Below are 24,862 nucleotides of genomic sequence, written 5' to 3'. Positions count from 1 at the left end.
AAACCGCTCGTCGAAAAGTGGATTTCTGTTTGAATGTACTGTATTCCGCTCCGCACTCCAGTCCAGAAGGTGGCGGTAATGTACTTATACGCTGTTTATCAAGAAGAAGAAGTTTGTTCGTTATTTTTGCCGCCCAACTCCGATTGGTTTATCTTCAGGCTAAAATTAAAGGCTGACACACACGATAAACTTTCTTTCTTCGGGAGATACAGGTTTGTCACAGTTACCTACTTACTATTGCTTATCACCTTAACCATTCGATAGTCAATTTTTTTTCAAGCTGTTATGTTGCCATGTCCCTGTTTGGATCCTAATGATCTTTTACGCTATGTCACATACTCGTTCCCTATTCACTACTCTTTATATAGTGGAGTTAGTTGGTTTGACTGCACTATGTAGTGCACTGAATTTGAAATTCGTTTTCGTAAACTACGCCGGCGCACGTTAAAGGACGTCATAGCGTAGTATAAATACGAACCCGGTCGTAGGCAAAAGCGGCCAGGTCCATTTGCACCATGACATATTGATGTATTCTCAAGTCTCAAGTATATTCTCAAAATCTGTACCGCCGCCCCTCAGCAGGAACACCCTGATCAGATCTAATTTATCTCCATTTTACTTTTGTAAAATAAATTCTCAGCTATGACGAAGCTGGTTACGCTCTGCTTATGTGATTTTTATTATTTTTTTTATTATTCTTTTTAGCTGAAAATGTGTACTAGCCGTTAAACAAACAATTGTTTGCATAAGTGTTTGTTGTGAAGGAAAAAAGCATTTGACACGTCCAGCTTATTTTAACAAATGAAAGAGTAGGCTATATTTCAGTGAGTATTCTAAATGACCTGGTTTAGACAGTAAAAAAAAGAAAAGAAAAAAAAGCAGGTTTACAGTTCAGTTGAAGTGGGGAAAAATGGTCAAACATACACAGAGGCTATTTTATTTGTAGTTGGGACATCCTGTATCCTCATGGGCATAAATACTTGTGTGACTTTCTTCATATTGTCACCTTTTTCCTTTCCTATAGGAGCAGAGATCACAGGTTCCTCATGCTGATAAGTGAAGCACAGGAAGCCCTGATTGGGCAAGTGTTTGAAAGCTACCTGAGGCAGCACCATCAGGAGGACATTCTCCAGCTCACTGCAGATGAAGAAAACCACTCTCCTATTTTTGTTAATGCCATGACTTTGTTTGAAGCTAATATGGAGGTAATTGTAATGTAACTGATGATAAATAAATTATATATTCACTTAACTTATTTATGGATGTAATTTTCCTTTTTTTTATTATTAAAATCAGTATATGTTTGAAAATAAGTAACAAACCTTAAAGTGCTGGATTGTTTAATTGGAGACTTTTTAAATATAATGTGAAGCCAGCACATTGACAGTGGATCACGCTTATTTCATCCATGGTTATATTTAAGCCATTGTTTTTCTTTGTTGCAGGTCGCTGACTATTTCAACGCTTATCCAAGTGAAGTTCTGACAATATTTGATAAGGTTTTACACAGAACAGCCCTGGAAGTCTCAAAGAAGACTTTTTCCATTGCTCATGATATTAGGAGATGCTTTCCTCATACACGCATTACAGGTGAGCTTTTCATCTTCTATTTTGTCACCAACCTATAAAACCCATCTCTGACATGTAACTAACCAACTGGAATAGGGCTCCATGTAGTCCCACCAACAATTATAAGTAATAAATCAGAGCATTTCAAGATTCAAGATAACTTTATTGATCCCTTTAGGGGGTGTCCACCAGGGAAATTAGCATCTCCAAAGATCTACAGCATCTACAAAATTTCCCACCACCATTCCCCCCATCAAACCTATTAAAGATAATAGAATATAAGAAAATAAGAAATAAAATAAAATAGAATAAATTAAAAATAGAATATGAATATAACAATATAAATATAAAACTATAAAAATGTTCCGGTTCTCCTGTTGGCCCTCCTCCCCCCCAGTGATGAGTTGAACAGCCTGATGGCTCGGGGGATGAATGAGTTCCCCAGTCTGTTGGTCCTGAACTTGGGGAGGCGTAGCCTCTGGCTGATCAGGCTTCTCTGGCTGTGGATGACAGTGTGCAGAGGGTGGCGGACATTGTCCATGATGCTCCGCAGTTTGTCGATAGTTCTCCTCTCTGCCACTGTCGCCAGAGGTTCCAGCTTCATCCCCACCACCGAGCCGGCCCGCCTGATCAGCTTCTCCAGCCTGGAGAGGTCTGCTTTTGTTGCACTCCCCCCCCAGCAGACCACAGCGTAGGACAGGACGCTGGCGACCACAGACTGATAGAACATCCAGAGGAGTTTCCTGCAGATGTTGAACGATCTGAGTCTCCTCAGGAAGTACATCCTGCTCTGGGTCTTCTTATACAGCTGCCTCGTGTTGCTTGTCCAGTCCAGCCTGTTGTCCAGCCACAGCCCAAGATATTTATAGGTCTGCACGCCCTCCACCTCCTCCGTTCCTATCTGAACTGGTCTAGGTCTCGGTCGGTCCCTCCCAAAGTCAATGACCAGTTCTTTAGTTTTGGAGGTGTTGAGCTGCAGGCCATTGTTGTGGCACCAGGCAACAAAGTCCCTCACCAGGCACCGGTACTCCTCCTCTTGGTCGTCTCTGATACACCCAACGATGGCTGTGTCATCAGCGAACTTCTGAATGTGACACATTTCAGAGTTGTAACAGAAGTCCGAGGTGTACAGAGTGAAGAGGATGGGGGACAGCACAGTCCCCTGTGGAGCACCGATGCTGCTGACCACAGTGTCAGACGTGATGTCCTTCATCCTGACGAACTGCGGCCTGTCGGTGAGGTAGCTGGAGATCCAAGCAACCAGGAAGGGGTCCACTCGCATCTGTAGAAGCTTGTCCTGTAGGACAAGGGGCTGGATCGTATTTCTATTAAAAAAGATTATTAAATGGATTTTTAGGACATTTTTTTAACTGGAAAAGTTCGATTGCAATGAAAACATATGGTTCAATTCATATGGTTGAAGCTGAGCTAGGCTTTGGCCTTTCACCACTTGTGCAGAAGTTCTTAATGGACTGATGATGATATATAATGATTTATAGGTGATGTCTAGGTGCTTGATAAGAAATCTAAAAATAAGTAAAGCTACTAAACATGTCGTTAGTATAATATGATTCTTCACTGCAGGTTCCTAATAAAAGCAAGTAATTTGTTTGGTGCTCAAGGATGTAGCTATTTCTTACCAGTTGCCTGGAACATCTTTATTTCTGTAATTTCAACTAGAATCATCTATGAATGCATATGGAATACATGCCATAGAGTTCTCTTACTATCCACCCTTTTCCACTCCATTCTGTACAATCTAGAACAAAGAGGGTTGATCTCTTGAATATACACACTAACCCGGGATGCTTCCTATAGAACTCTCCCTATATACACACACACGTATGGTCCTGCGAACTGGAGTACTACATTGGAGGTGATTCACTGGACTGGAGGGATACATATTATATAATTTACAGTCTTTATTCATATGGAACATTTCTGTTCCCCAACACGCAAAATATGATTGATTACTTGAGTAGGGCAGAATCAATCTCTCACTGAGTGGCGAAACCACACCCATGCGGTTCCTCATCACTGAAAAGGCCTACGTTTGAACCAATAAGCTTTGCATTACTGAAGTCAGTGATTTCAACACAAAGGTCATTCATTACAGACAAATATGTATATATATAGTATGTGTATGTTAACATTTCTGTGAATTAACTGGTAATCCAGTTAATGCTGGGTAGCCTTAACCTTGGGTAACCAGTTCAAGGACTTAAGGTCCTGCTTCTTAATGTTAAATTCTCTGGTGTCTTCAGGTTTGCCAGTGTGTCCAGAAATGACCAGAGACGCGATTCCAAGGTCCAGGGATGTGGGATGCTTTTTATCAGTCACTGGTACTGTCATATGCACTGGTGCTACAAAGGTAACCATATAATAAATCTTATCTTTTTCATGACTCTTTACGTATTTAAATAAAGAAGCGACCCTTAACCATACATTTTAATTTATTTTCTTTTAAAGATGTGCTGTCTTTCTGTTTCATAGGTACTGGAATATGAACGGGAATATATGTGCACAAGTTGTCATTATGTTTTCACAAAGCAGGCAGATTTTGAGCAGTTTTATAGCTTCACCCAGCAGATGAGTTGCCCTAATTCTACTGACTGTAAGTCCGACAAATTCACCAGTCTGAACAGAGACTCTGAGCTTGCTGCCTGCAAGGACTACCAGGAAATCAAGATCCAGGAGCAAGTAAGTTCAAGCTGCATGTCACAGTGACAGTATAGGTCTATGAAAACATGTCTCTGTGGTTTTATTGCACACACACGCTCAGGTTTGGGACATTGTTTCAGCTCTCCTGTTGATGGCTGGACTACTGCACTTTATTCGTGGTTCAGTATATATTATTTGTGTGTATAGACACACCTATGGACCATTATACACACATACCTATATACATACACATACACACATGTTTAAAGTCAGTTAGACTAAGTTGATCAGTGTTGCATTTGAATTTATTTTATAACCAATTAGCAGGAATTATATACATTTTTGTATTGCGTGCATACGATCATATCAAAGTTTTGCATTATGACCACAGGTGCAAAGACTCTCGATGGGTAATATTCCTCGTTCTATGGTGGTAGCCTTGGAAGACGACCTGGTTGACTGTTGCAAATCTGGTGAGAACTGTCAAAGATATACAATCAAGCAGTAGACCGATTAACGATGTCATCTACAGTATGTGCATGGGTGCTGTGGAATTAAATTGTCTTTCATATAATTTTAAATTCAGATTTAGAGTACTTTATTGATCCCTTTAGGGGGTGTCCGTCAGGGAAATTAGCATCTCCAAAAAAACGTACAGCACTGTACAAAATTACCCACCACCATTACACACCATTAAACCTATTAAAGATAATAAAAATAGAATAAAATAAGAAATAAAATAGAATAAATTAAAAATAGAATATAAAATATAAAACTATAAAAATGTAAATAAATGAATAGATGGATGAATGAACTGAATGAATGGATATCACAGTATTATGTTATTGTAGTGTTGTTCTAGTTCTTCTGTTGGCCCTCCTCCCCCCCAGTGAGGAGTTGAACAGTCTGATGGCTTGGGGGATGAATGAGTTCCCCAGTCTGTTTGTCCTGAACTTGGGGAGGCGCAGCCTCTGGCTGATCAGGCTTCTCTGGCTGTGGATGACAGTGTGCAGAGGGTGGCGGACATTGTCCATGATGCTCTGCAGTTAGTATAATAGTTCTCCTCTCTGCCACTGTCGCCAGAGGTTTCAGCTTCATCCCCACCACCGAGCTGGCCCGCCTGATCAAATGTATAGTAGTTGAGGATTTCTGTACGACCCACTTAGATTTGAGTATAGCTGCTGTGACATAAAATCACAACTGTTGGAACATATGTAATGACTTTCACCAAAGCAAATGAGAGACACACTTACTTACACACTCAGAGTAGACACACGTATATAGACACATACATAGATACATGCAGACGTACCTGACACTGCAAGATATGACCGTTTGCACTATTCATAGGGGATGAGGTGACCGTCTATGGTGTGATCTGCCAGCGCTGGAAACCATGTTATGATGGAGCACCCTGTTATGTGGAGCTGGTACTTAAGGCTAACAACATAGAAGTGGCCAACAGAAGCAGCCAACAAACCTCTGGTTTAGCAATGAAGGACATCCAAAAAGAATTTGAAGACTTTTGGAAAAGCTACAAACATTTCCCCATAGCTGGTAGGTATGTATGGGTATGCATGTGCATACATGTATCATACATTTTTATCAGTGTCTATCTGTATATATACACTGTATATACAGTTGTTTTGTGTCATCACAAAAATGTCTATCATTGTTCTCTGTAGGAAGGAACTGCATCCTATTAAGCCTATGTCCACAGATATTTGGCATGTACGTTATTAAATTGGCAGTAGCGATGGTATTGGCTGGTGGGGTGCAGAGGATAGATTCGTCTGGGACAAAGGTCAGGGGTATGTCATTTCTTCATTTTCTATGTGTTGGAATGGTTTTATCCAGTGGTCATGGTAAAGACTATTGGACTGCTTTCATTTTTCCCCTTTTATCTGTGAGACTTATTTAGATAACTAAAGAACAATAACTCCTAGAGGGAGATAGGTTGATAGTGTATTGATAAAGAAAGGAGTGCAAAGACATACTAAAATGAGGGGCCCAGAAGGGCTGCAAGTTAGTCTACGGCAGACGTCAGTGATACCTACAGAGAGAGCACAAGACTTCAGACATCAACACTTGTTAACTTATTAAAATTACAATAGTCAAGTGTAGTAATATCACACGCTCTATCGTTGACAGCTCTTTCTGTAAACACATCAGTGTGTGCTAAATATTAAACTGTGTGTTGTGTTGTGATATTTGCAAAAACAAGACAGGTGGTTGCTGAGATGAGGCGGTGGATGATATGAATGAGAGGAGAAGCCCTCACTACCATGCTAATGCTCTTCTGCATGGTTCCACATCAGATTAGACAATGGGGTTCGACAATTGGTTCCATGTAATCCTCAAGTCCCACCCAGTGGTTTTTGGGGCCGATCTAAATTCCAATTACTGAGAAGGGACTCGGTTAGCCCCCATAAATGGGTGTTCAGGGGAAAGTTCCTGCAGTGGAGACATACACCAAAGGCTCTTGACCCATACAAGTACCTTCAATGGAAACACACCTCTGGAAGTGACTGGTGATTTGTCAGAATTCTGGAAAAGTTGCCATGATAGGGTTTTGGGGGGTTGGTTGAAATGGTCTTCATTGTTGCAATCACAAAATTCCCATTTCCCAGGGCTCAGAGGCAACTGGTTTGAGGCTCAGATCTCAGAAAGACTTAAGCTGGAACTCTGAACAACCAGGACTCTTCCCATTGCTGTCAGCCTGACCAAAATGAGCAATCTGGGGAAAAAGTTCTTGATAATCTTTGTGATCTGGAACCCAATGTATCACTCTGGCTCATCTCCAGAGATCCTGTTTGTTGATAGGACAAAGTTCCACAAGGTCAACTGTCACTCATTTGATCCAGGAGTGGATGCCAATTATTCCCATCAGTTAAAAAAAGCTGGATTTTCCCAAGTTGTTTTAGCCTGGGGGAAAGGTCTATAAATAGAACAATTTACTGATCCAGAACAGTGTTAAATATTCCAGCACACGGAAGGACCATCCAGTTATTGATCAATCTTTCCACAAGTCACTGGTTTGTCATGAGTCACTTCATTTTACCTTGAATACAAAAACATAAAGCTTTAAATATTAGATGTGTTTAAATTAAATCATTTAATTTATTTTATTAACGTATGTACATTACCAAATGCAACAACTGACTTTGAGTAAGAAGGTTTCCACAGTGATTATCAAACTTCCAATCATCACAACACAAAGGGATGTCACTCAGGCTCTGTCATTGGACAGAGCCTGAGCCAGAATGCCATTATTGGCATTCTGGCTGAACGACTTAAATGACGACCTCAGGAAAAGGTTTAAAACCCACTACTCGGCAACTGTTTATGGATGACAGGAGAAAAAGTTTTCAAACGCAAACATTTTCCTTGGCTTGGAGTAAACTTGTGTCATTGAAGTATTAAGAGTTGACTTCTTGTTGAGAGGTTAGTTTGAAAGCCTGTAGAGTTGTCTGTAAAGCTTTATGTCTGTGATGGCCAAGATTAGTCTTCTATTCTTCTGCTGTTTCTCTCATACAATAAATCTTTTGAAGGTGAATGCCATATGTTGCTGGTTGGTGATCCTGGGACAGGAAAATCTCAGTTCCTGAAGTATGCAGCTAAGATTATTCCACGCTCCATTCTCACAACTGGGATTGGGTCTACAAGTGCAGGTAGGCTCTCGGGTTACTGGAGTTACCCTTAACTATTAAAGTATTCAAGATGAGTGTGGTGTTCTCAAATAAAATCTGTAAATCTAGTACTTATTAAGTTATTTGCTGTATCACATGACTATGCTCATTAACATGATATGGTTTTGAAGGACTGACGGTAGCTGCAGTTAAAGATGGAAATGATTGGCACCTGGAGGCAGGAGCCCTGGTCCTGGCTGATGGTGGATTGTGTTGTATTGATGAATTCAGCAGCATCAAGGAGCATGAGCGGATCAGCATCCATGAAGCAATGGAGCAACAATCGATTAGTGTAGCTAAAGCTGGGTACGAAGATTATTCACACACGCCTGTTGTGCTGATGTTTCAGCAATGCAAAGACAACCACACCTGAGCCAACTGTGACATGTGTTTTTCATTTTTGTTGCCATTGTTCATTGTTTGTCAAAAGAATTAGTTGAAATATCGTATTTTTGCAACCGTAAGGCACACCGTATTAAGAGGTGCAGTCTCAGTTATGGATGCTATTTCTGTATTTATCACATACATAAGACGTGCCAGATTATAGGGCACGGGCATGGTAAAATATACCGGTACGCTAGCTTAAAACATGCATGCTAGCATGTATTTAGCAATGTACTCTGAAATGAATCCAAAATGGATTTTGAGAAAGACAAAAATTATTTACAGATTTTGGAACTCGTTATGTGTGCACCGAGTTCCAAAATCTGTAAATAATTTTTGAGAAAATTTAAGACTTTTAAGTGCGCCTTATGGTCGTGAAAATACGGTATTTTAGTAATTTGATAATCTTAAACATTAGCACTCAGACCTTTTGCTGTGTTTTATTTTCTTTGCAGAATTGTGTGTAAATTGAACACTCGAACCAGCATCCTTGCAGCCACCAACCCCAAAGGACAATTAAATCCCAACGAGCCACTCTCAGTCAGCATGGCTCTGGCCAGCCCTCTGCTCAGTCGTTTTGACCTTGTTCTGGTTCTGATGGACAACAGAAACCCAGAATGGGATCGTGTCATTTCATCTTTTATTCTGGAAGCTAGAGGTAGAGGATGAACAGAAATACTGAATGTCTTGCAAAAGTATTTCTACAATAAGTTTGATGTTCCAGATTATTAGTATTTCTACCTGTAAAATAGACCAGCCTGTCCTGTTGTAACTGTGAGCTGTCAAACCAGATTCTAGGCTAAGCAACCCCAGAAGATGTCCTTCTTTTTAAAATGACATTAAATCAAAATCGAAGGCATCCCTTCTGCAACTGATGGCCATCACATCCAGTTAATTAGTTTACAGCTCTGTCATGATCCCTCTGGAAAAAGGAAGGATTTTTTTTTTTTTGTTACTGACAATGGTAAAATGGTAATTATTAAAGGCTTTGTGATGAACTGGGTGACACGTTGGTGTCTTGTTCTTTTAGAGCTGTGTTCTGAGTCTGCTGATCTATGGCCCATCGAGAAGATGAAGGTGTATTTCAGTGTAATTAAGCAGTTGCAGCCACAGATGTCAGAGGAAGCAAACAGCATCTTGACTCGTTACTACCAGCTGCAGAGACAGACAGATGGCCGTAACGCAGCCCGCACAACAATCCGGATGTTGGAGAGTCTCAGCAGACTTGCCGAAGGTAAGGATGTGGATTCAGGCAATTGATTATAAATGCTTGGTTGTATAATGTGAATGCTTTGGCTGAATTTGCCTCTACAATACCCTGGTGTCAACCTTCCCAGGAAGGCTGAGAAGTATGATCCCCCTATAGTTAGAACGCACCCTCCTGTCCACCTTTTTTTTTAAAAAAAGAGAGAGAAAAAAGAGTGCCACTCCAGCGGCACTGTTCCCAACTGCCACGCGATGTTGCAGAGGCGTGTCAACCAAGACAGCCCTACATCTTCCAGAGATTTGTGGTAATCTGGCTGGATCTTATCCACCCCTGATGCCTTGCCACTGAGAAGCTTGCTAACTACCTTGGTGACTTTGGCTTGGATGGGAGTCCACCTCAGAGTCCCCAGCCTCTGCTTCCTTCATAGACATGATCAGAATACACTACAGCTCCCCAAGTGCATCAGTGATAACTCATTATCAAATCTTATCAAATTTTAATCTGCACTCATCCAGGGTGCCCTCTATCCCCTTCAGTCTTTGCAATCTATATAGAACCTTTAGCAGAGTACATCTGACAAAATAAAAATATAGAAGGACTCTAAACAAAAACCTTAACCACAAAATTAGTCTTTATGCAGATGATGTATTACTTTTTCTTCAGAATTCACAGGCCTCACTTTCTAGGGTAGTGGCACTCCAATGAATTCTCTTCTGACTTGCTTACTCGGTAAACTGGTCCAAATCCTTAATTTTACCAATTGACTGCAGGTTCCAACCCCTGTTAAGGCTTAATTTCACCCCTCTTCTCAAAACCATAGAACACGACCTCACTCTTTGGTAAATCCTGCCTTTATCATTAATAGGGAGAATTGTAATAATAAAGATGATGATCTCACCAAGAATGAATTGCTTATTCTCAGTGATACCCAACAAACCTCCATCTGTTTAATTTTAATCATTAGACTCAAGACTAAACTCAAAAATTCAAGAGAAAATGAAAAATACAGGTGGTCTAGAACTACCAAATGTGCATCATTATTTTTTTTTGGAGAGAATGGACGGGTTAAAAATTTTTAGAAAGCCGACAGTAAATGAAATAACCAGCGGTTCCAACCAAGGAATGTAGATCACCATCCCTGAACACACAACACTTGGAACCTTGAAGTAGATGATCTACAGCAGCAGAAGACCATCCACTTTACAGCAGAATGACTACAGACTGAGCTACCACCGCCACTATTTAAAAAAAAATACCCAAAACATTTTAATGCTAAAATACGTTTATTGTTATCCAAGAATTTTCAAATGAATACTTTGTGTTACAGCACATTCAAGGCTCATGTACAGAGAGATGGTTACCATAGAGGATGCCATCATGGCCATCTCTGTCATGGAGTGTTCAATGCAGGTCAGGAAAAATGCATTTGCATTTGTTTGAAAAGCTAAATAGCTTCAGTTTAAGCACTGTCCAGGTTTAGAACACCCATCTGACCTTTGATGCCATGTCAGGCATGTCTTCACATGTGATGTGCTTCTTTTCAAGGGTGGCACCCTTCTTGGAAATATAAATGCATTGTTCATGCCATTCCCCACTGATCCCTTTGAGCAGTACAAAAGTCAATGCCAGATACTTCTTGAAGAACTGAACCTGCAAGCACTCCTTCAAAAGGAACTGAAAAGACTGGAGAGGTGAGTGCTATTGAACTGTTAAATCCCAGTTTCACTGTTAGTGTTTCAATTGTTGTAAATTCAAAATGTACAGTTACAAAGATTGACAGGTTTCTTTTTGGATTTCTTATCCATTCCACTTTTTCCATCTTTGGTTTCTTCCTTAATTCCTGCACAACATTTTGGCAGCACATGTTAAAAACAGATGTCAACCGCCCCATGATTTTCTTTATTTTTGTGGAGTTTTTTTAGGAGCCATGTGATGCTGCGGCGACTCGGGTTGGAGTTTTGTCTTTTTGTGGGTGGAAACCAAGGCAGATTCTGCTCTCTTATGATGGTCATCTTCCATCGGTGATTTCTGTTGATGGCAGCTTCCCTCACATCCAGAAAGACTGATGCGTGGCTGTTGCCAATAGTTAATGCTTGTGCAAGAGGCCTTACATTGCCTACATGACACAGACCTCATCCACAGCTGTCTATTTTGGTGTGGCTACAGTAGATGTTCCTGCGTGCAACAGTAGATTTATAATTGATTTGAAAGCAATTGCTATATTTCAAAATGGCAGAGCTTATTTTCAACCTCAACATTAAAGGTGTCCTTAAATTAATTCTGCCCACGATTATGTTAAAAGAAAATGTTCTGGCTGTTTCCTATGAAGTTTCACTTTCAATAACATCACAAGACATTTGGAAAAAATTACTAGATGCCAGTTTCTACAAAACATTTTTGAATGATTTGTCTGAATGTTGTGTTAGATCCCAGCACATACTGTGAGGGTGCTAGTGAGGTCCATGTCTGGACAGTTCAGGGCATAATGGTCCTGATTATAGATTGTGATTATGGTTAAAAAAAAAAGAAAAAAGATCCCCCCCTCCTTGAACACTCGTCTAACTGTGGTTGCAGGGTTTGTGTGCCAAATGATCCTATGAGTTATTTTGTTGGGGGCCATTAAGCCAAAACAGGTGACAAACAGGTCCTAGGCAATGACCCATAAGGGTGGTTCATGAGCTCACCATGGAAAATAAAAAATACATGGGTGTTTATGTCACCCAGATTGGTGGTACCAAGTAGAGACAGTCAGGCTCACCACCACCACACAGAGCATGGGCTCTCTAACCAAACTCTGTGAGAGGGGCTTGCTTTTGTTTGTGTCCACGGGCTGAACAACAGTGCAGGGTACAAGTGGCTGAAATGAGTTTCCTCTTCAGGGTGGCTGGGCTGTGCCTGAGAGATAGGGTGAGAAGCTCAGTCACTCAGGAGGAGTTTGGATTAGAGCCACTGCTCCTTCGCATTGAAAGCAGTAAGCTGAGGTAGTTTGGGCACCTGTTCAAGATGTCCCACAAGTAGGAGGCCCCGAGTAAGACCCAGGGACACACTGGAGAGACTCGTAGCTGGCCTGGGAGCACCTAGAGCTGAAGTGTCTGTTGTCAGAGAAGTATGGGCATCACCACTTAGGTTCTGTCTCCACCAGTTGCCCCAGTTAAGTGGATAAGGACGAGATGAGTAAAAACACCAGCTGAAAATGAGAAATGAATGAAAGAAAATGTCATGACTAACAGAGAAAGACCTTAAGTAGGATAATGATTTGGTAACATGGTCATTAAAGACTGTTTACATTTCATTGTCCATAGTCTCAGAAGCAATGCTTCAGATGTTTCCCCACCATCAGATATTTACAAGTATCAGCCCAGCGGGACAACTATGACCACCAGACCATACCACCATGACAGTAGCAGTAAGTGCCAAGAGGATTCCTTTTATCCTGACTTTCTATTCTTTTGCCTTTACCAGATGGTATGGTCTTACCCGTACATTTACCAACCCAGTCAAAAAAATATATACAGTATTTTCTGGACTATGTCGCTCCGGAGTTTAAGTCGCACTAGCCAAAAAATGCATAATAAAGAAGAAAAATAGATGTATAAGTCTCACTGGACTATAGGTCGCATTTTGGGGGAAAATTTATTTGATAAAATCCGAGACCAAGAACATACATTTAATCTTGAAAGCCAATTTAAAATAATAATGGATTAGCAACAGCCTGAATAGGGTTACGGTATGTTAACGTAACACATTCAGCTACATGACCCACAACAAACTGAGTACGTGTCTGCTTTGTTAACGTAACATTTTAACAGTTATTCAGATAACTATAGCATAAAGAACATCCAAGCAAGCTTATCAAACAATCAAGTCTAACTCCATAGACAAAGCACTGCTTCTTCTTCTGCGTCGCTAAAGGAACTCGTTCTTCAGGTACACACCCTAGAGCGCCCTCTTGTGGTTGTCAGTGTGAAAATAACGAACATGTGAAATTCTGTAATAATGTATTTATTTAACATATTAAGGTGTACAAGTTGCACCCCCTGACAAACTATGAAAAAAAAGTGCGACTTATAGTCCGGAAAATACGGTACCGTATATGTGAAATATATGTGAAATAAATATATTACATAATTTCACATGTTCGTTATTTTCACACTGACAACTACAAGAAGGTGCTCTAGCCTTGTGTACCTGTACCTGCCACTTCTGTATCACTGAAAAATTAAAATTTCAACAAAACCAGTAGCTTAAAAAGACAACTGAGAAGGGCTGGAGGTGCTGATTTTCATCCCAGCCGCTTCACATGCGGCGGCGAACCGATCCAGTGATAGTTGGAGATCACGGGCCGATGACGCCAACAGGACCACATCATCTGCAAAAAGCAGAGACCCGATCCTGAGGTCACCAAACCGGACCCCCTCAACACCATGACTGCACCTAGATATTCTGTCCATAAAAATTATGAACAGAATCTGTGACAAAGGGCAGCCCTGGCGGAGACCAACCCTCACCGGAAACGAGTTCGACTTACTGCCAGCAGTCCGGACCAAACTCTGACACCGAGTGGACGGCCCCTATCAGCGGGCCCAACACCCCATACTCTTGGTGGACTCCCCAAGAGCCACAGTCAAATGCCACAAAACACATGTGAACTGGTTGGGCAAACTCCCATGCACCCTCGAAGACCCTGTGAATCCGAGGTTCGGCTATCCGGCGGACCCTCCTCTCCAGTACCCCTGAATAGACCTTACCAGGGAGGCTGAGGAGTGTGATCCCCCTATAGTTGGAACACACCCTCCGGTCCCCCTTCTTAAAAAGAGGGACGACCACCCCAGTCTGCCAATCTAACGGCACCGCCCCTGATGTCGACGCGATGTTGCAGAGTCGAGTCAACCATGACAGCCCTACAACATCCAGAGCCTTAAGGAACTCCAGGCAGATCTCATCCACCCCCGGGGCCTTGCCACCGAGGAGTTTTTTTTTACTACCTCGGCAACTTCAGCCCCGGAGATATGAGAGCCTGTCCTCAGGCCCTGCTTCCTCACTGGAAGGCGCATTGATGGGATTAAGGAGGTCCTCGAATTATTCCTTCCACCGATCCACAACATCTCGAGTTGAGGTCAGCAGCACACTATTGCCACTATACACAGTGTTGACACTGCACGGCTTCCCCTTCCTCAGACGCCGGATGGTGGTCCAGAACCTTTTCAAGGCCATCCGGAAGTCGTTCTCCATGGCCTCACCGAACTCTTCCCATGCCCGGGTCTTTGCCTCAGCAACCGCCGTAGCTGCACTCCACTTGGCCTGCCAGTACCTATCTGCTGCCTCAGGAGTCCCACAGGCCAGTAAGGCCTGATACGACTCCTTCTTCAGCCTGACGGCATCCCTCACCACTGGTGTCCACCAGCGGGTTCGGGCATTGCCGCCACGACAGGCACCAACCACCTTGCGGCCACAGCACCGGTCAGCCGCCTCAACAATGGAGGCACGGAACATGGTCCACTCGGACTCAATGTCCCCCGCCTCCCCCGGGACATGGTCAAAGCTCTCCCAGAGGTGTGAGTTGAAGCTCCTTCTGCCAGGAGACTCTGCCAGGCATTCCCAGCAGATCCTCACAATACGTTTGGGTCAGTCGGGTCTGTCCGGCATCCTTTCCCACCATCGGAGCCAACTCACCACCAGGTGGTGATCAGTTAACAGCTACACCCCTCTCTTCACCCAAGTATCCAGAACATGCGGCCGCAAATCCGATGACATGACCACAAAGTCGATCATCGATCTGCTGCCTAAGGCGCCCTGGTGCCAAGTGCACATGTGGACTCCTTTATGCCTGGACAAGGTGTTTGTTATGGACAATATGAGAAGAGCACAGAAGTCCAATAACAAAACACCATTCAGGTTCAGATCAGGGGGGGCATTCTTCCCAATCACACCTCTCCAGATCACACTGTCATTGCCAACGTGAGCATTGAAGTAACCCAGGAGGACGAGGGAGCCCCCAGAAGGAGCACTCTCAAGCACTCCCTCTCAGGCAGAGGTGTCAAACTCAAATACGCAGTGGGCCAAAATTCAAAACTAGAACAAAGTCACGGGCCAAAATTTATATTGATTGGAAAAAATCTTCCTCCAGATATAATACAGAACCTTTTGATATGAACCCAAACTAGTTTTGCTCAACAACTGAACATGGAACAAGCAAAGCTTACCACAATACAATATATAATTTATTACTGCACATATGCAAAATCGAAATTCAAATAAAACACATCACTATCACTCAGTCTTTTGCCATTGTAAGTTAATGTAGTGTACATGTAAAGCATTTTCATCTCTTCTACTTTCTGGCACCTTTGAGTCATTTGTTTGTGTTTGTCTTGGTGTTGCATTTTATCGCATCATCTGTTGTTGTTCTCCTTGTAATGCACATTGGCTCCACATACAAGACAGACAGGTCCGTCTTTTACATATCTAAATAGATATTCTGCCTCCTACCTGTTCAGAAAGGTCCTATTTTCTGCCTTTCCTTTAATCATTTTTCAGAGGGGTCGTGCCAGAATTAGCATTAGCATATAAGGTCGCTATGACTACTTCCTCTTTCTTGGTAGTTAGCAAGCCACATACTGGTGCATTACCACCACCAGCTAATGTGGACTGTGGATTTTCACACCAAAACACTAGCAGGGTGTTCTGGTATTTGTAGTATTAGCACATGCGCATTAAGCGATAATACCGGCGGGCCAGCTCTTATATTCAATTGGTATGGCTTCACGGGCAAAATATAATTACATTGCGGGCCAAATTTGGCCCACGAGCCAGAGTTTGACACCTATGCTCTAAGGACTCCAAAAAGGGTGGATACGCTGCACTGCTGTTTGGACCGTAGGCACAAACAACTATCAGGATCGGTCCCCCCACCCGAAGGCGAAGGGAGGCTCCCCTCTCACCGGGGTAACCTCCAATATACAGGCACTGAGCTGGGGAGCAACCAGAATTGCCACCCCTGCCCGTCACCTCTGACCATCGTTAACTCCAGAGTGGTAGAGAGTCCAACCCCTCTCGAGAAGACTGGTTGCAGAGCCCTTGCTGTGAGTCGAGGTGAGGCCGACTATATCTAGTCGGAACTTCTCGACCTCGTGCACCAGCTCAGGCTACTTTCCCACCAGAGAGGTGATATTCCATGTCCCTAGAGGCAGGTTATGCAGCCGGGGGTCAGACCGCCAAGGTCCCTGCCTTTGGCCGCTACCCAACACACAATGCACCCAACCCCCTTGGCCCCTCCTGCAGGAAGGGGGTCCCATGTTGCCTCTTCGGGCCGTGCCCGGCCAGACTCCATGGGCAGAGGTCCGGCCACCAGGCGCTTACCAACGTGTCCCATTCCCAGGCCTGGTTCCAGGAGGGGGCCCCGGTGACCTGCATCCAGGCAAGGGAAACTTAGATTCAGATTCAGATCCTTTAATGTCCCACACGGGGAAATTTACAGTGCAACAACAGCAAGAGCACGCAGAGAAAAATAAGATAAAATCAAATAGAACAGGATTTGGGATATACAAAGAGGATGTATATTTACAATAATCCAGATAAATGGTTACTCGGCCTCCGTATACCTGTACATAGTACAGAGGGTGAATACAATATACATATCAGAATATATAATATTCAGATTGTGCTAGCGGGTGTTATGTTTATTGTGCAGTCTGACAGCAGCCGGCAGGAACGATCTGCGATACCTCTCCTTCACACAGCGAGGGTGGAGCAGCCGCTCACTGAATGAGCTGCCCAGTGCTGCCAGGGTGTCCTGTAGGGGGTGGGACGTGTTGTTCAACATGGATGACAGCTTAGCCATCATCCTTCCATTTCCCACCACCTCCACCGAGTCCAGGGGACATCCCAGGACAGAGCTGGCCCTCCTCACCAGTCTGTCCATCCTCTTCCTGTCCCTGCCCCTGATGCTGCTGGACCAGCAGACTATCCCATAGAAGATGGCTGATCCCACCACAGAGTCATAGAAAGTCCTCAGGAGTGGTCCCTGCACTCCAAAAGATCTCAGCCTCCTGTGCAGGAACAGTCTGCTATTGCCCTTCTTGACAAGGGCGTCTGTGTTGTGTGACCAGTCCAGGTTATTGTTTAGGTGAACACCCAGGTACTTATAGGACTCCACCACGTCAACATCAGTTCCCAGGATGTTCACTGGTGCAGGCGGGGGGTTGTTACGCCTGCGGAAATCCACCACCAGCTCCTTGGTTTTGCCAGCGTTGATCTGGAGGTTGTTCCGCAGGCTCCAGTCTACAAAGTCCTGAATAAGTTCCCTGTACTCCGTATCGTCCCTGTCAGTGATGAGGCCGACAGCAGCGGAGTCATCAGAGAACTTCTGGAGGTGACATGAAGATGTGCTGTATGAGAAGTCCGCGGTGTAGAGGGTGGACAGGAAAGGAGCCAGAACTGTTCCCTGCGGGACACCAGTGCTGCAGAGAAGCCGATCTGACTCGGAGCCCTTCACCCTCGCAAACTGTGGTCTTTGTGTGAGGTAGTCCAGAATCCATGTTGTGAGGTGGTGATCCACCCCAGCTACCTGCAGCTTGTCCCTTGTCCTTGGGCTGGATGGTGTTGAATGCACTGGAGAAATCAAAAAACATGATCCTCACAGTGCTTCCAGCCTTCTCCAGGTGAGTGAGGGAGGTGTGGAGGAGGTAGATGACGGCATCGTCCACCCCGATGCTCGGCTGGTAGGCGAACTGCAACGGGTCCATGAAGGAGCTCACCAGTGGGCGCAGGTGATCGAGGATGAGTCTCTCCAGCGTCTTCATCAGATGAGACGTCAGAGCTACCGGCCTGTAGCTGTTGAGCTCCTTGGGGTGCGGTGTCTTCGGCACTGGGACGATGCAGGACGTCTTCCACAGCTGTGGCACTCTCCCCAGCTTCAGGCTCAGGTTGAACGTGTGACTGAAGATCCCACACAGCTGGTCTGCGCAGGACTTCAGGAGCCTGGAGCTGATGCCGTCGGGACCTGTCGCTTTCCTGGCCCTGTTCTTCTTCACCTGGTGTGGTGTGAGGGACAGGCTGGAGCAGGGAGGTGTTGGTGGGGGGGATGGGCATGGGCCAGAGTGTGAAGTGTTGGGAATGTATGGGCTGAAGTTCATGAGAGAGGGGGAGGGGGGACAGGAGGAACAATGGATTGCGGGCACAGACAGTGGCGGGGGTAGCAGCAGAGGAGACTGGGCTGGGGGAGGGGTGGGTACCTGATCAAATCTATTGAAAAACAAGTTCAGGTCGTTAGCCCGCCCCCGGTCACCCACAGGTTGGGACTTCTGCTCCTTGAAGCCCGAGATGGTCTTCAGTCCCTTCCATACCCCACAGATGTTGTTCTGTTGCAGCTGGTTTTCCATCTTCCTCCTGTAGTTGTCTTTCTCCTGTCTGATCTTCCTCCTCAGTTCCCTCTGCACAGTCTTCAGCTCTTCCTTGTCTCCAGACACAAAAGCCCTCTTCTTCTCCTTTAGGAGGGCCTTTATGTCTGGGGTGATCCAGGGCTTGCTGTTGGAGAAGCTCCGTACAGTCCTGGTGGGTACGGTGATTCCACGCAAAAATTAATGTAGTCTGTGATGCAGTGGGTGAGGTTGTCAATGTCCTCCCCATGGGCGTCGCTGACTACATCCCACAGGGTTGTGTTGAGACAGTCTTTCAGGCCCTCCTTGGCTTCTTCGGACCATTTCTTCACTGTGCGGGTGACAGCAGGCTGCCTCTGCACAAGAAGTTTGTACACAGGCTGGAGGTGTACAAGGTTGTGGTCGGCACAGCCCAGGGGAGGGAGTGGGAGAGAGTGGTATGCCTCCTTGGTGTTGGCATAGAAGAGGTCCAGTGTTTTATTGTTCCTGGTGTGGCATGTGACGTACTGGGTGAATTTGGGCAGAGAAGATGATGGAGAGGCATGATTGAAGTCTCCAGAGATGAGGAGGAGGGCGTCAGGGTGTTGTGTCTGCAGCCTGCTCACTGCTGACAGCAGGACATCACAGGCTGCATCAGCGTTAGCAGAGGGGGGGATGTACACAACCACAGCGAGGGCATGTGTGAACTCCCTCGGCAGGTAGTGAGGCCTCATGCTAATGGCTAACAGTTCGATGTCCTTACAGCAGTGCTGCTCCTTGATAGTGATGTGCCCAGAGTTACACCATCTATCGTTCACAAACACTGCCAGTCCTCCTCCCTTCCTCTTACCACTCTCCCTGCTTCTGTCTGCCCGTAAAAGAGTAAATCCTTCAAGTTGTGCGGCCGTGTCCGGAATTAGCGCGGTTAGCCAGGTCTCCGTAAACAGCAGCAGGCTGCTCTCCCGGTACTCCCGCTGATGCCGGGTCAGCGCCGCCAGCTCGTCCGTCTTGTTGGGGAGAGATCTGACGTTCCCCATGACGATGGAGGGCAGGACGGGTCGATAGCGTCTCCTCCTGCCACGGCGCTCGACCCCGGCGCGGCATCCTCGTTTCCTCCTCCTCAGCTCGGGGGGCACATCGGGTCGCTCCTTGGGCAGCGCCGCAGAGCTCCGCAGGGCGAACAGCTGATCCCTGCTGTAAACAAGCGAGCCGCGGCTCCGCGATGGGTCTCCGGACGCGGTATCGAAAAGTGAAGAAATGAGAAGAACCACCAGTGTAAACTCTTACGTGCATGATGAGGGTAAATGAAACAAACCGAACGCACCAAAAACAAAGGTAGTAGGTGCGGAAAAGAAGAAAAAAGTAAAGGAAAAGCTCGAGGGTGAGCGGGAGCTGTTGTTACAGGCTGCCACTCGCGCGGCGCCAGATGACATAGGACCAATGTTTTTACTTGTCATAAGGGGGTCTTGGGCTACGCGTTGTCTGGTCCCTCACCTAGGACCTTTTTGCCATAGATGGCTTTACCAGGGGCATAAAGCCCCAGACAACGGAGCTCCTAGGATCATTGGGGCAGGCAAACCCCTCCACCACGATAAGGTGGTAGCCCAGGAGGGGAAAATGGTAATCGAGCAGCAGAAAGAAAGTTCGGAGTGAGCGAGAAACTTGTGAGGGACTGGCAAAAAGCGGAGGTTACTCTTACTGCAATGAGGAAAGCTAATCGCGGGCTAAAAGCTAGATGACCACAGCTAGAGGAATGAGTTCGCATATGGGTGCTTGAACAACGTGCCGCCCGGAGAGGCTTGTCAACAGTGCAGTGGCGTCTCCACGCCCAGCTAGTTGACAAGGAGATGAATACAAAGGACTTTGCGGGAGGACCTTCTTGGTGTTACCACTTCATGCAACGCAACCGCCTCTCTATCAGAGCAAGGACAACGATGTGCCAGAAACTGCCAGCAGACTTCCAAGCCAAGGTTGACAGTTTTATGAGTTCGTTGAAAAGCATGTAACTGAGCACAACTTGACACCGGATCATATTATTAACATGGACGAGGTCCCCCTCACATTTGACATTCCCATGGGCCGAAGTGTCGCAGAAAAAGGGCTAAAGAGAGTGAATATAGTAACAAGTGTGAGTATAGTAAAAAGTGTGAGAAAAAATCTTAATCTTAATCTTAATCTTAAATCACACTTCACAGTGGTGCTGGTATGTTGTGGATGATGGATCAAAATTCCCACCAATGGTCATTTTCAAATGAAAAACCATGCCAAAAATCCAATTCCCTTCAGTTGCCGTAGCCATGAATGAAAAAGGGTGGTTGGATCAAGAAATGATGGACTTATGGCTTACAAAGTGCTACACTAAACGTCCAGATGGCTTCTTTAGAACACGCAAAGCCCTACTTGTGATGGAAAGCATGCGCGCGCACAGCACGCCACAGTTCAAAGATAAATTAAAAGGTTTCAACTCCATACCTGCCATCATCCCCGGAAGGCTTAACCAAAATTCTCCAACCACTTGACATCTCCGTGAACCGGAGCTTTAAGGCAGTCTTGCGTAACCTGTGGGAGCAGTGGATGATGGATGGAGAGTACAGCTTCACGGCAACCGGGAGAATGCACCATGCAACTTTCCTGGAAGTCATTGGACGGATCGACTAAGCATGGGCTTCAGTGACAACCGAAACCATCTTGTCGGGATTCAGAAAGGCCAGAATACCGTATTTTCACGACTATAAGGCGCACCTAAAACACTGAGATTTTCTCAAAAATCGACGGTGCGCCTTATAATATGGTGCACCTTGTGTGTGCCCTGAGTTCCAAAATCTGTGCGCCTTTGGTGGGTGCACTACTGTAAACGCTCCGCCCATCAATTAGCAGCACACCTACGTGTAAGGATCCCCTAAAATGGCACTGGTCAAGCGACACGCGTATGAGGCTTGCTTTAAACTACAGGCCATCGAATATGCGGCTGAAAATGGCAATCGAGCAATCTTAGTGTTTTCGCTTTATGAGGCGGCCACACGCGCGAGGACAACTGTTGCGCAGCAGCTGCCCGCGGATTACCAGGAGAGGGTGGCCATCTTCTGTAGCTCCTGCCGCGACAAGATAACCGTGCCAAGCCACATCAACAACATGGATGAGATCCTTCTGACTTTTGACATCCCTTTGACCCACAAAGTGGAGAGAAAAAAGGGACCAGCGCGGTGGCAATACGCACAACAGGGCACAAGAAGTCGTCGTTCACCATGGTTCTTGGCTGCCACGGAAACGGACAGAGCGCTGGATGATGGAAGGCGAACACTCCTTCACAAAGACTATGAGGCAGCGGCAGGCAAGTTATGCCACCATATGCGGGTGGATTGTAGACGCATGGGCTATGATACCGTCTTTATGTATTGTAAGAGCTTTCACAAAAGGCGGCATCAACGCTGAAGCGGAACCGGTCGGTGAGTCTGATTCAGATGATGAAGAAGAGGAATTCGGGATGTTGGACATTGAAATAGCACAGCTGTTTAATTCAGATACAGAAAATGAAAGCTTTGATGGTATTGTGGCGGAAGAATAAATATTTTCTTCAATAAATGTGTCGAAACTCACTGTTTTACTTCCGTTCCATTTTTACTGTATGTTTTAGCATGCGCCTAATAATACGGTGCACCTTATGTATGTTTTAAATACAGAAATGGCACCCATAACTGAGACTGCGCCTTATGGTCGTGAAAATACGGTAATTGTCATGTAGCTGAATGTGTTACGTTAGCATACTGTAACCCTATTCAGCCTGTTGTCATTACACAGCATTATTATTCTAAATTGCCTAACAAGATGAAATTTCCCACCAAAATGTGACTTATAGTCCAGTGCGACTTATATATCTATTTTTCTTCTATATTATGCATTTTTTGGCTAGTGCGACTTAAAACTCTTGAGCGACTTATAGTCCGCAAAATACGGTATATATTTTCGACCAACAGCAAACAGTATATGACGAACGTTTCAAGTTACAGTGATTCAACTTCAAATGCTAACACGATTACATCCATTTCCAGTATTTCTGTCTCCTCCAGAAGATCAGACAAATGGGAACAATGAGAACATGGGAGGAGAATCCCTTAGAACACAAAAACAGACAGAACATCGGAAGACACATCCTGATTCAAAATCATTCAACATTCAGAAAATCGCCAAAAATGAAAGGGCAGGAAGCGTCAAGGAGCAGAACCAGCAGCATGACAATGAACAAAGGGTAAGAGGAAATTATGTAGTTAGCCATGGTCAGAAAAGTCCTACTGATCCCTCACTCTCAGGTGTAGAAAGGAGATCTAAAAACATCAACACTGAACTACACGCAGATCCAGCATCCAGACAGAAAGGAGAAGACCTTCGTTTGAAACTGTCAGCCTTTAAATTCAAGGCAAGGAAAGTAATAGTTCCTGTCTATAATCTGGACTTGAATGTTCACCAGCCAGACACTCATAGCAGAGAAAATAGGACACCACAGAGTGTTTGTGGCTCACTGAACCCCCAGACAGACATGGCCATCCATTACCATAGAGGTATGTTGAGTGGAAGAAAGAGAAAACACGCGAGCAATGATAGTGGGGCGGGGGCCAGTAACTCTGAGTCCACTTCTGAATGATTATTCTAACATATTAACCCAACAAACCCACCATGTTCTCCACCACCACTACCACAGGTCCTCCACATCATAGAGGACTGTGGTGTGTTGCATCTGACGCAGCCTTAGTAATTCGTGATGAAGAGCAGTGAACAGCAATGCTTAATGAGCTGCTAACTTTGAGTGAAGAAGCGGAGGACATTACACGAAGAGATTAAGGACGGCTGCTTCTGGTGTGGCTCTGCAGTGCTTCCTGACTGGAACCAACAATTTTCAGTGAAAATTCAATTTTCAGTGTGTATCTATCTAACTTATATAACTTAGATTTTCTAAAAAATAAATGTAATAGTTAAAGTTCAAACACCATTTTATTCAGGCATAATTTTTTTGTACATTACATTTGTGATGAATAATCTTGAGCAACAAGATGTTTATATAGAAAGCTTAATGTACAATAATGTCCTTGTAGTGCCTCTAATAAGGACAAATATAAGGAAGCACTAAAACAGTCCACTGGTCAGCCTGTAATTATCATGTCGATTAAGTGGACACAGTGCTCATTTGGCCTAAGAAAGGAGGTGTTGATATGTTTAAGGGTCTTTTGTGAGCTGCTGCTGCTTCAGGCTTTCTGCTGCCGAGGAAGCATTCTAACCTTTAAAACGCGTTCTGTCTAAACAAGTTTCTTCTAGATGGTGATTCAAGCTGGGTCAGGCTGAACAATGCATCTTTTTGTAATTCCCTTAACCCTTACTCACTTGGTCAGTTTGTCCAGTCCCTGAGGGCTGATTGTGCAGAATATAATACCACTGTTGAAATAAAGCCTCTTTTCAAAATGCACCCGCAATTTTTTTGCTGAGAATTCACAGATGAACTAATCCTATGAAATGGAATTTGATTGTGAAATGTAAATTGAGTGCAGAAGGAAGGGTTGAAATGTAAATTTAGGAGAGCGGATGAAGTCCGTTTGGTTCCTCATTGATATACAAGGAAACAAAGACGCGCTGAGGTTCAAAGAAGACCAACGTCAAACGACTGAGGGGGGGACGTTCTCAGTCATTCAACTTCTTGCGCCAGCCGGAACACATGCTGTGAAGGCACCAAACTCCTGCGGTGCATGCAGCGCGCACCTACTGTGTTGACGTCCTGTGTCCTGTGCATGCAGCATACACCTACTGTGAAGACGTCCTGTGTCCGCGCCAAAGAGGCGGGCCTTCGGCTATATAAGATCAGAACTCTGTACATTTAGTAGAGATCTCTCCGCATGCTTCCGTGTGTGTATCCTGACCGACTGACTGGAATAAAACCATCTCCTACGCAGTAACTTAGATTAATCGTTTTCTTCTCCAAACAGCTAAAAATTCCGCGACATTGTCCACGT

General features: G+C 44.7%; 1 protein-coding gene across 5 annotated transcripts; it reads left to right on the top strand.

The window, feature by feature from the left end:
- Positions 1 to 63: 63 nt before the first annotated feature.
- mcm9 (minichromosome maintenance 9 homologous recombination repair factor) lies at positions 64 to 24,319 on the top strand. 5 transcript variants are annotated; one of them, XM_029849219.1, is made up of 17 exons: positions 64 to 212; positions 1,025 to 1,205; positions 1,446 to 1,590; positions 3,834 to 3,940; positions 4,063 to 4,269; positions 4,622 to 4,703; positions 5,581 to 5,787; positions 5,916 to 6,041; positions 7,782 to 7,901; positions 8,051 to 8,225; positions 8,759 to 8,961; positions 9,334 to 9,537; positions 10,838 to 10,920; positions 11,056 to 11,201; positions 12,813 to 12,916; positions 22,916 to 23,112; positions 23,563 to 24,319. In XM_029849219.1, exons 1-17 carry the CDS (start codon positions 79 to 81, stop codon positions 23,611 to 23,613), a joined length of 2,472 nt encoding a protein of 823 aa, XP_029705079.1. In that variant the 5' UTR covers positions 64 to 78; the 3' UTR covers positions 23,614 to 24,319. The 5 variants fall into 5 exon arrangements, with proteins under 5 accessions (XP_029705079.1, XP_029705078.1, XP_029705081.1 ...); XM_029849218.1 differs by having other exon boundaries at positions 22,916 to 24,319; XM_029849221.1 differs by lacking the exons at positions 12,813 to 12,916; positions 22,916 to 23,112; positions 23,563 to 24,319 and adding an exon at positions 11,433 to 12,035.
- The last annotated feature ends 543 nt before the right edge of the window (positions 24,320 to 24,862 follow it).

The sequence above is a fragment of the Takifugu rubripes genome, chromosome 16 (assembly GCF_901000725.2).
Source record: "Takifugu rubripes chromosome 16, fTakRub1.2, whole genome shotgun sequence".
In the NCBI taxonomy this organism is placed as follows: Eukaryota; Metazoa; Chordata; class Actinopteri; order Tetraodontiformes; family Tetraodontidae; genus Takifugu; species Takifugu rubripes.
This window is presented reverse-complemented; position numbering and strand designations above follow the sequence as displayed.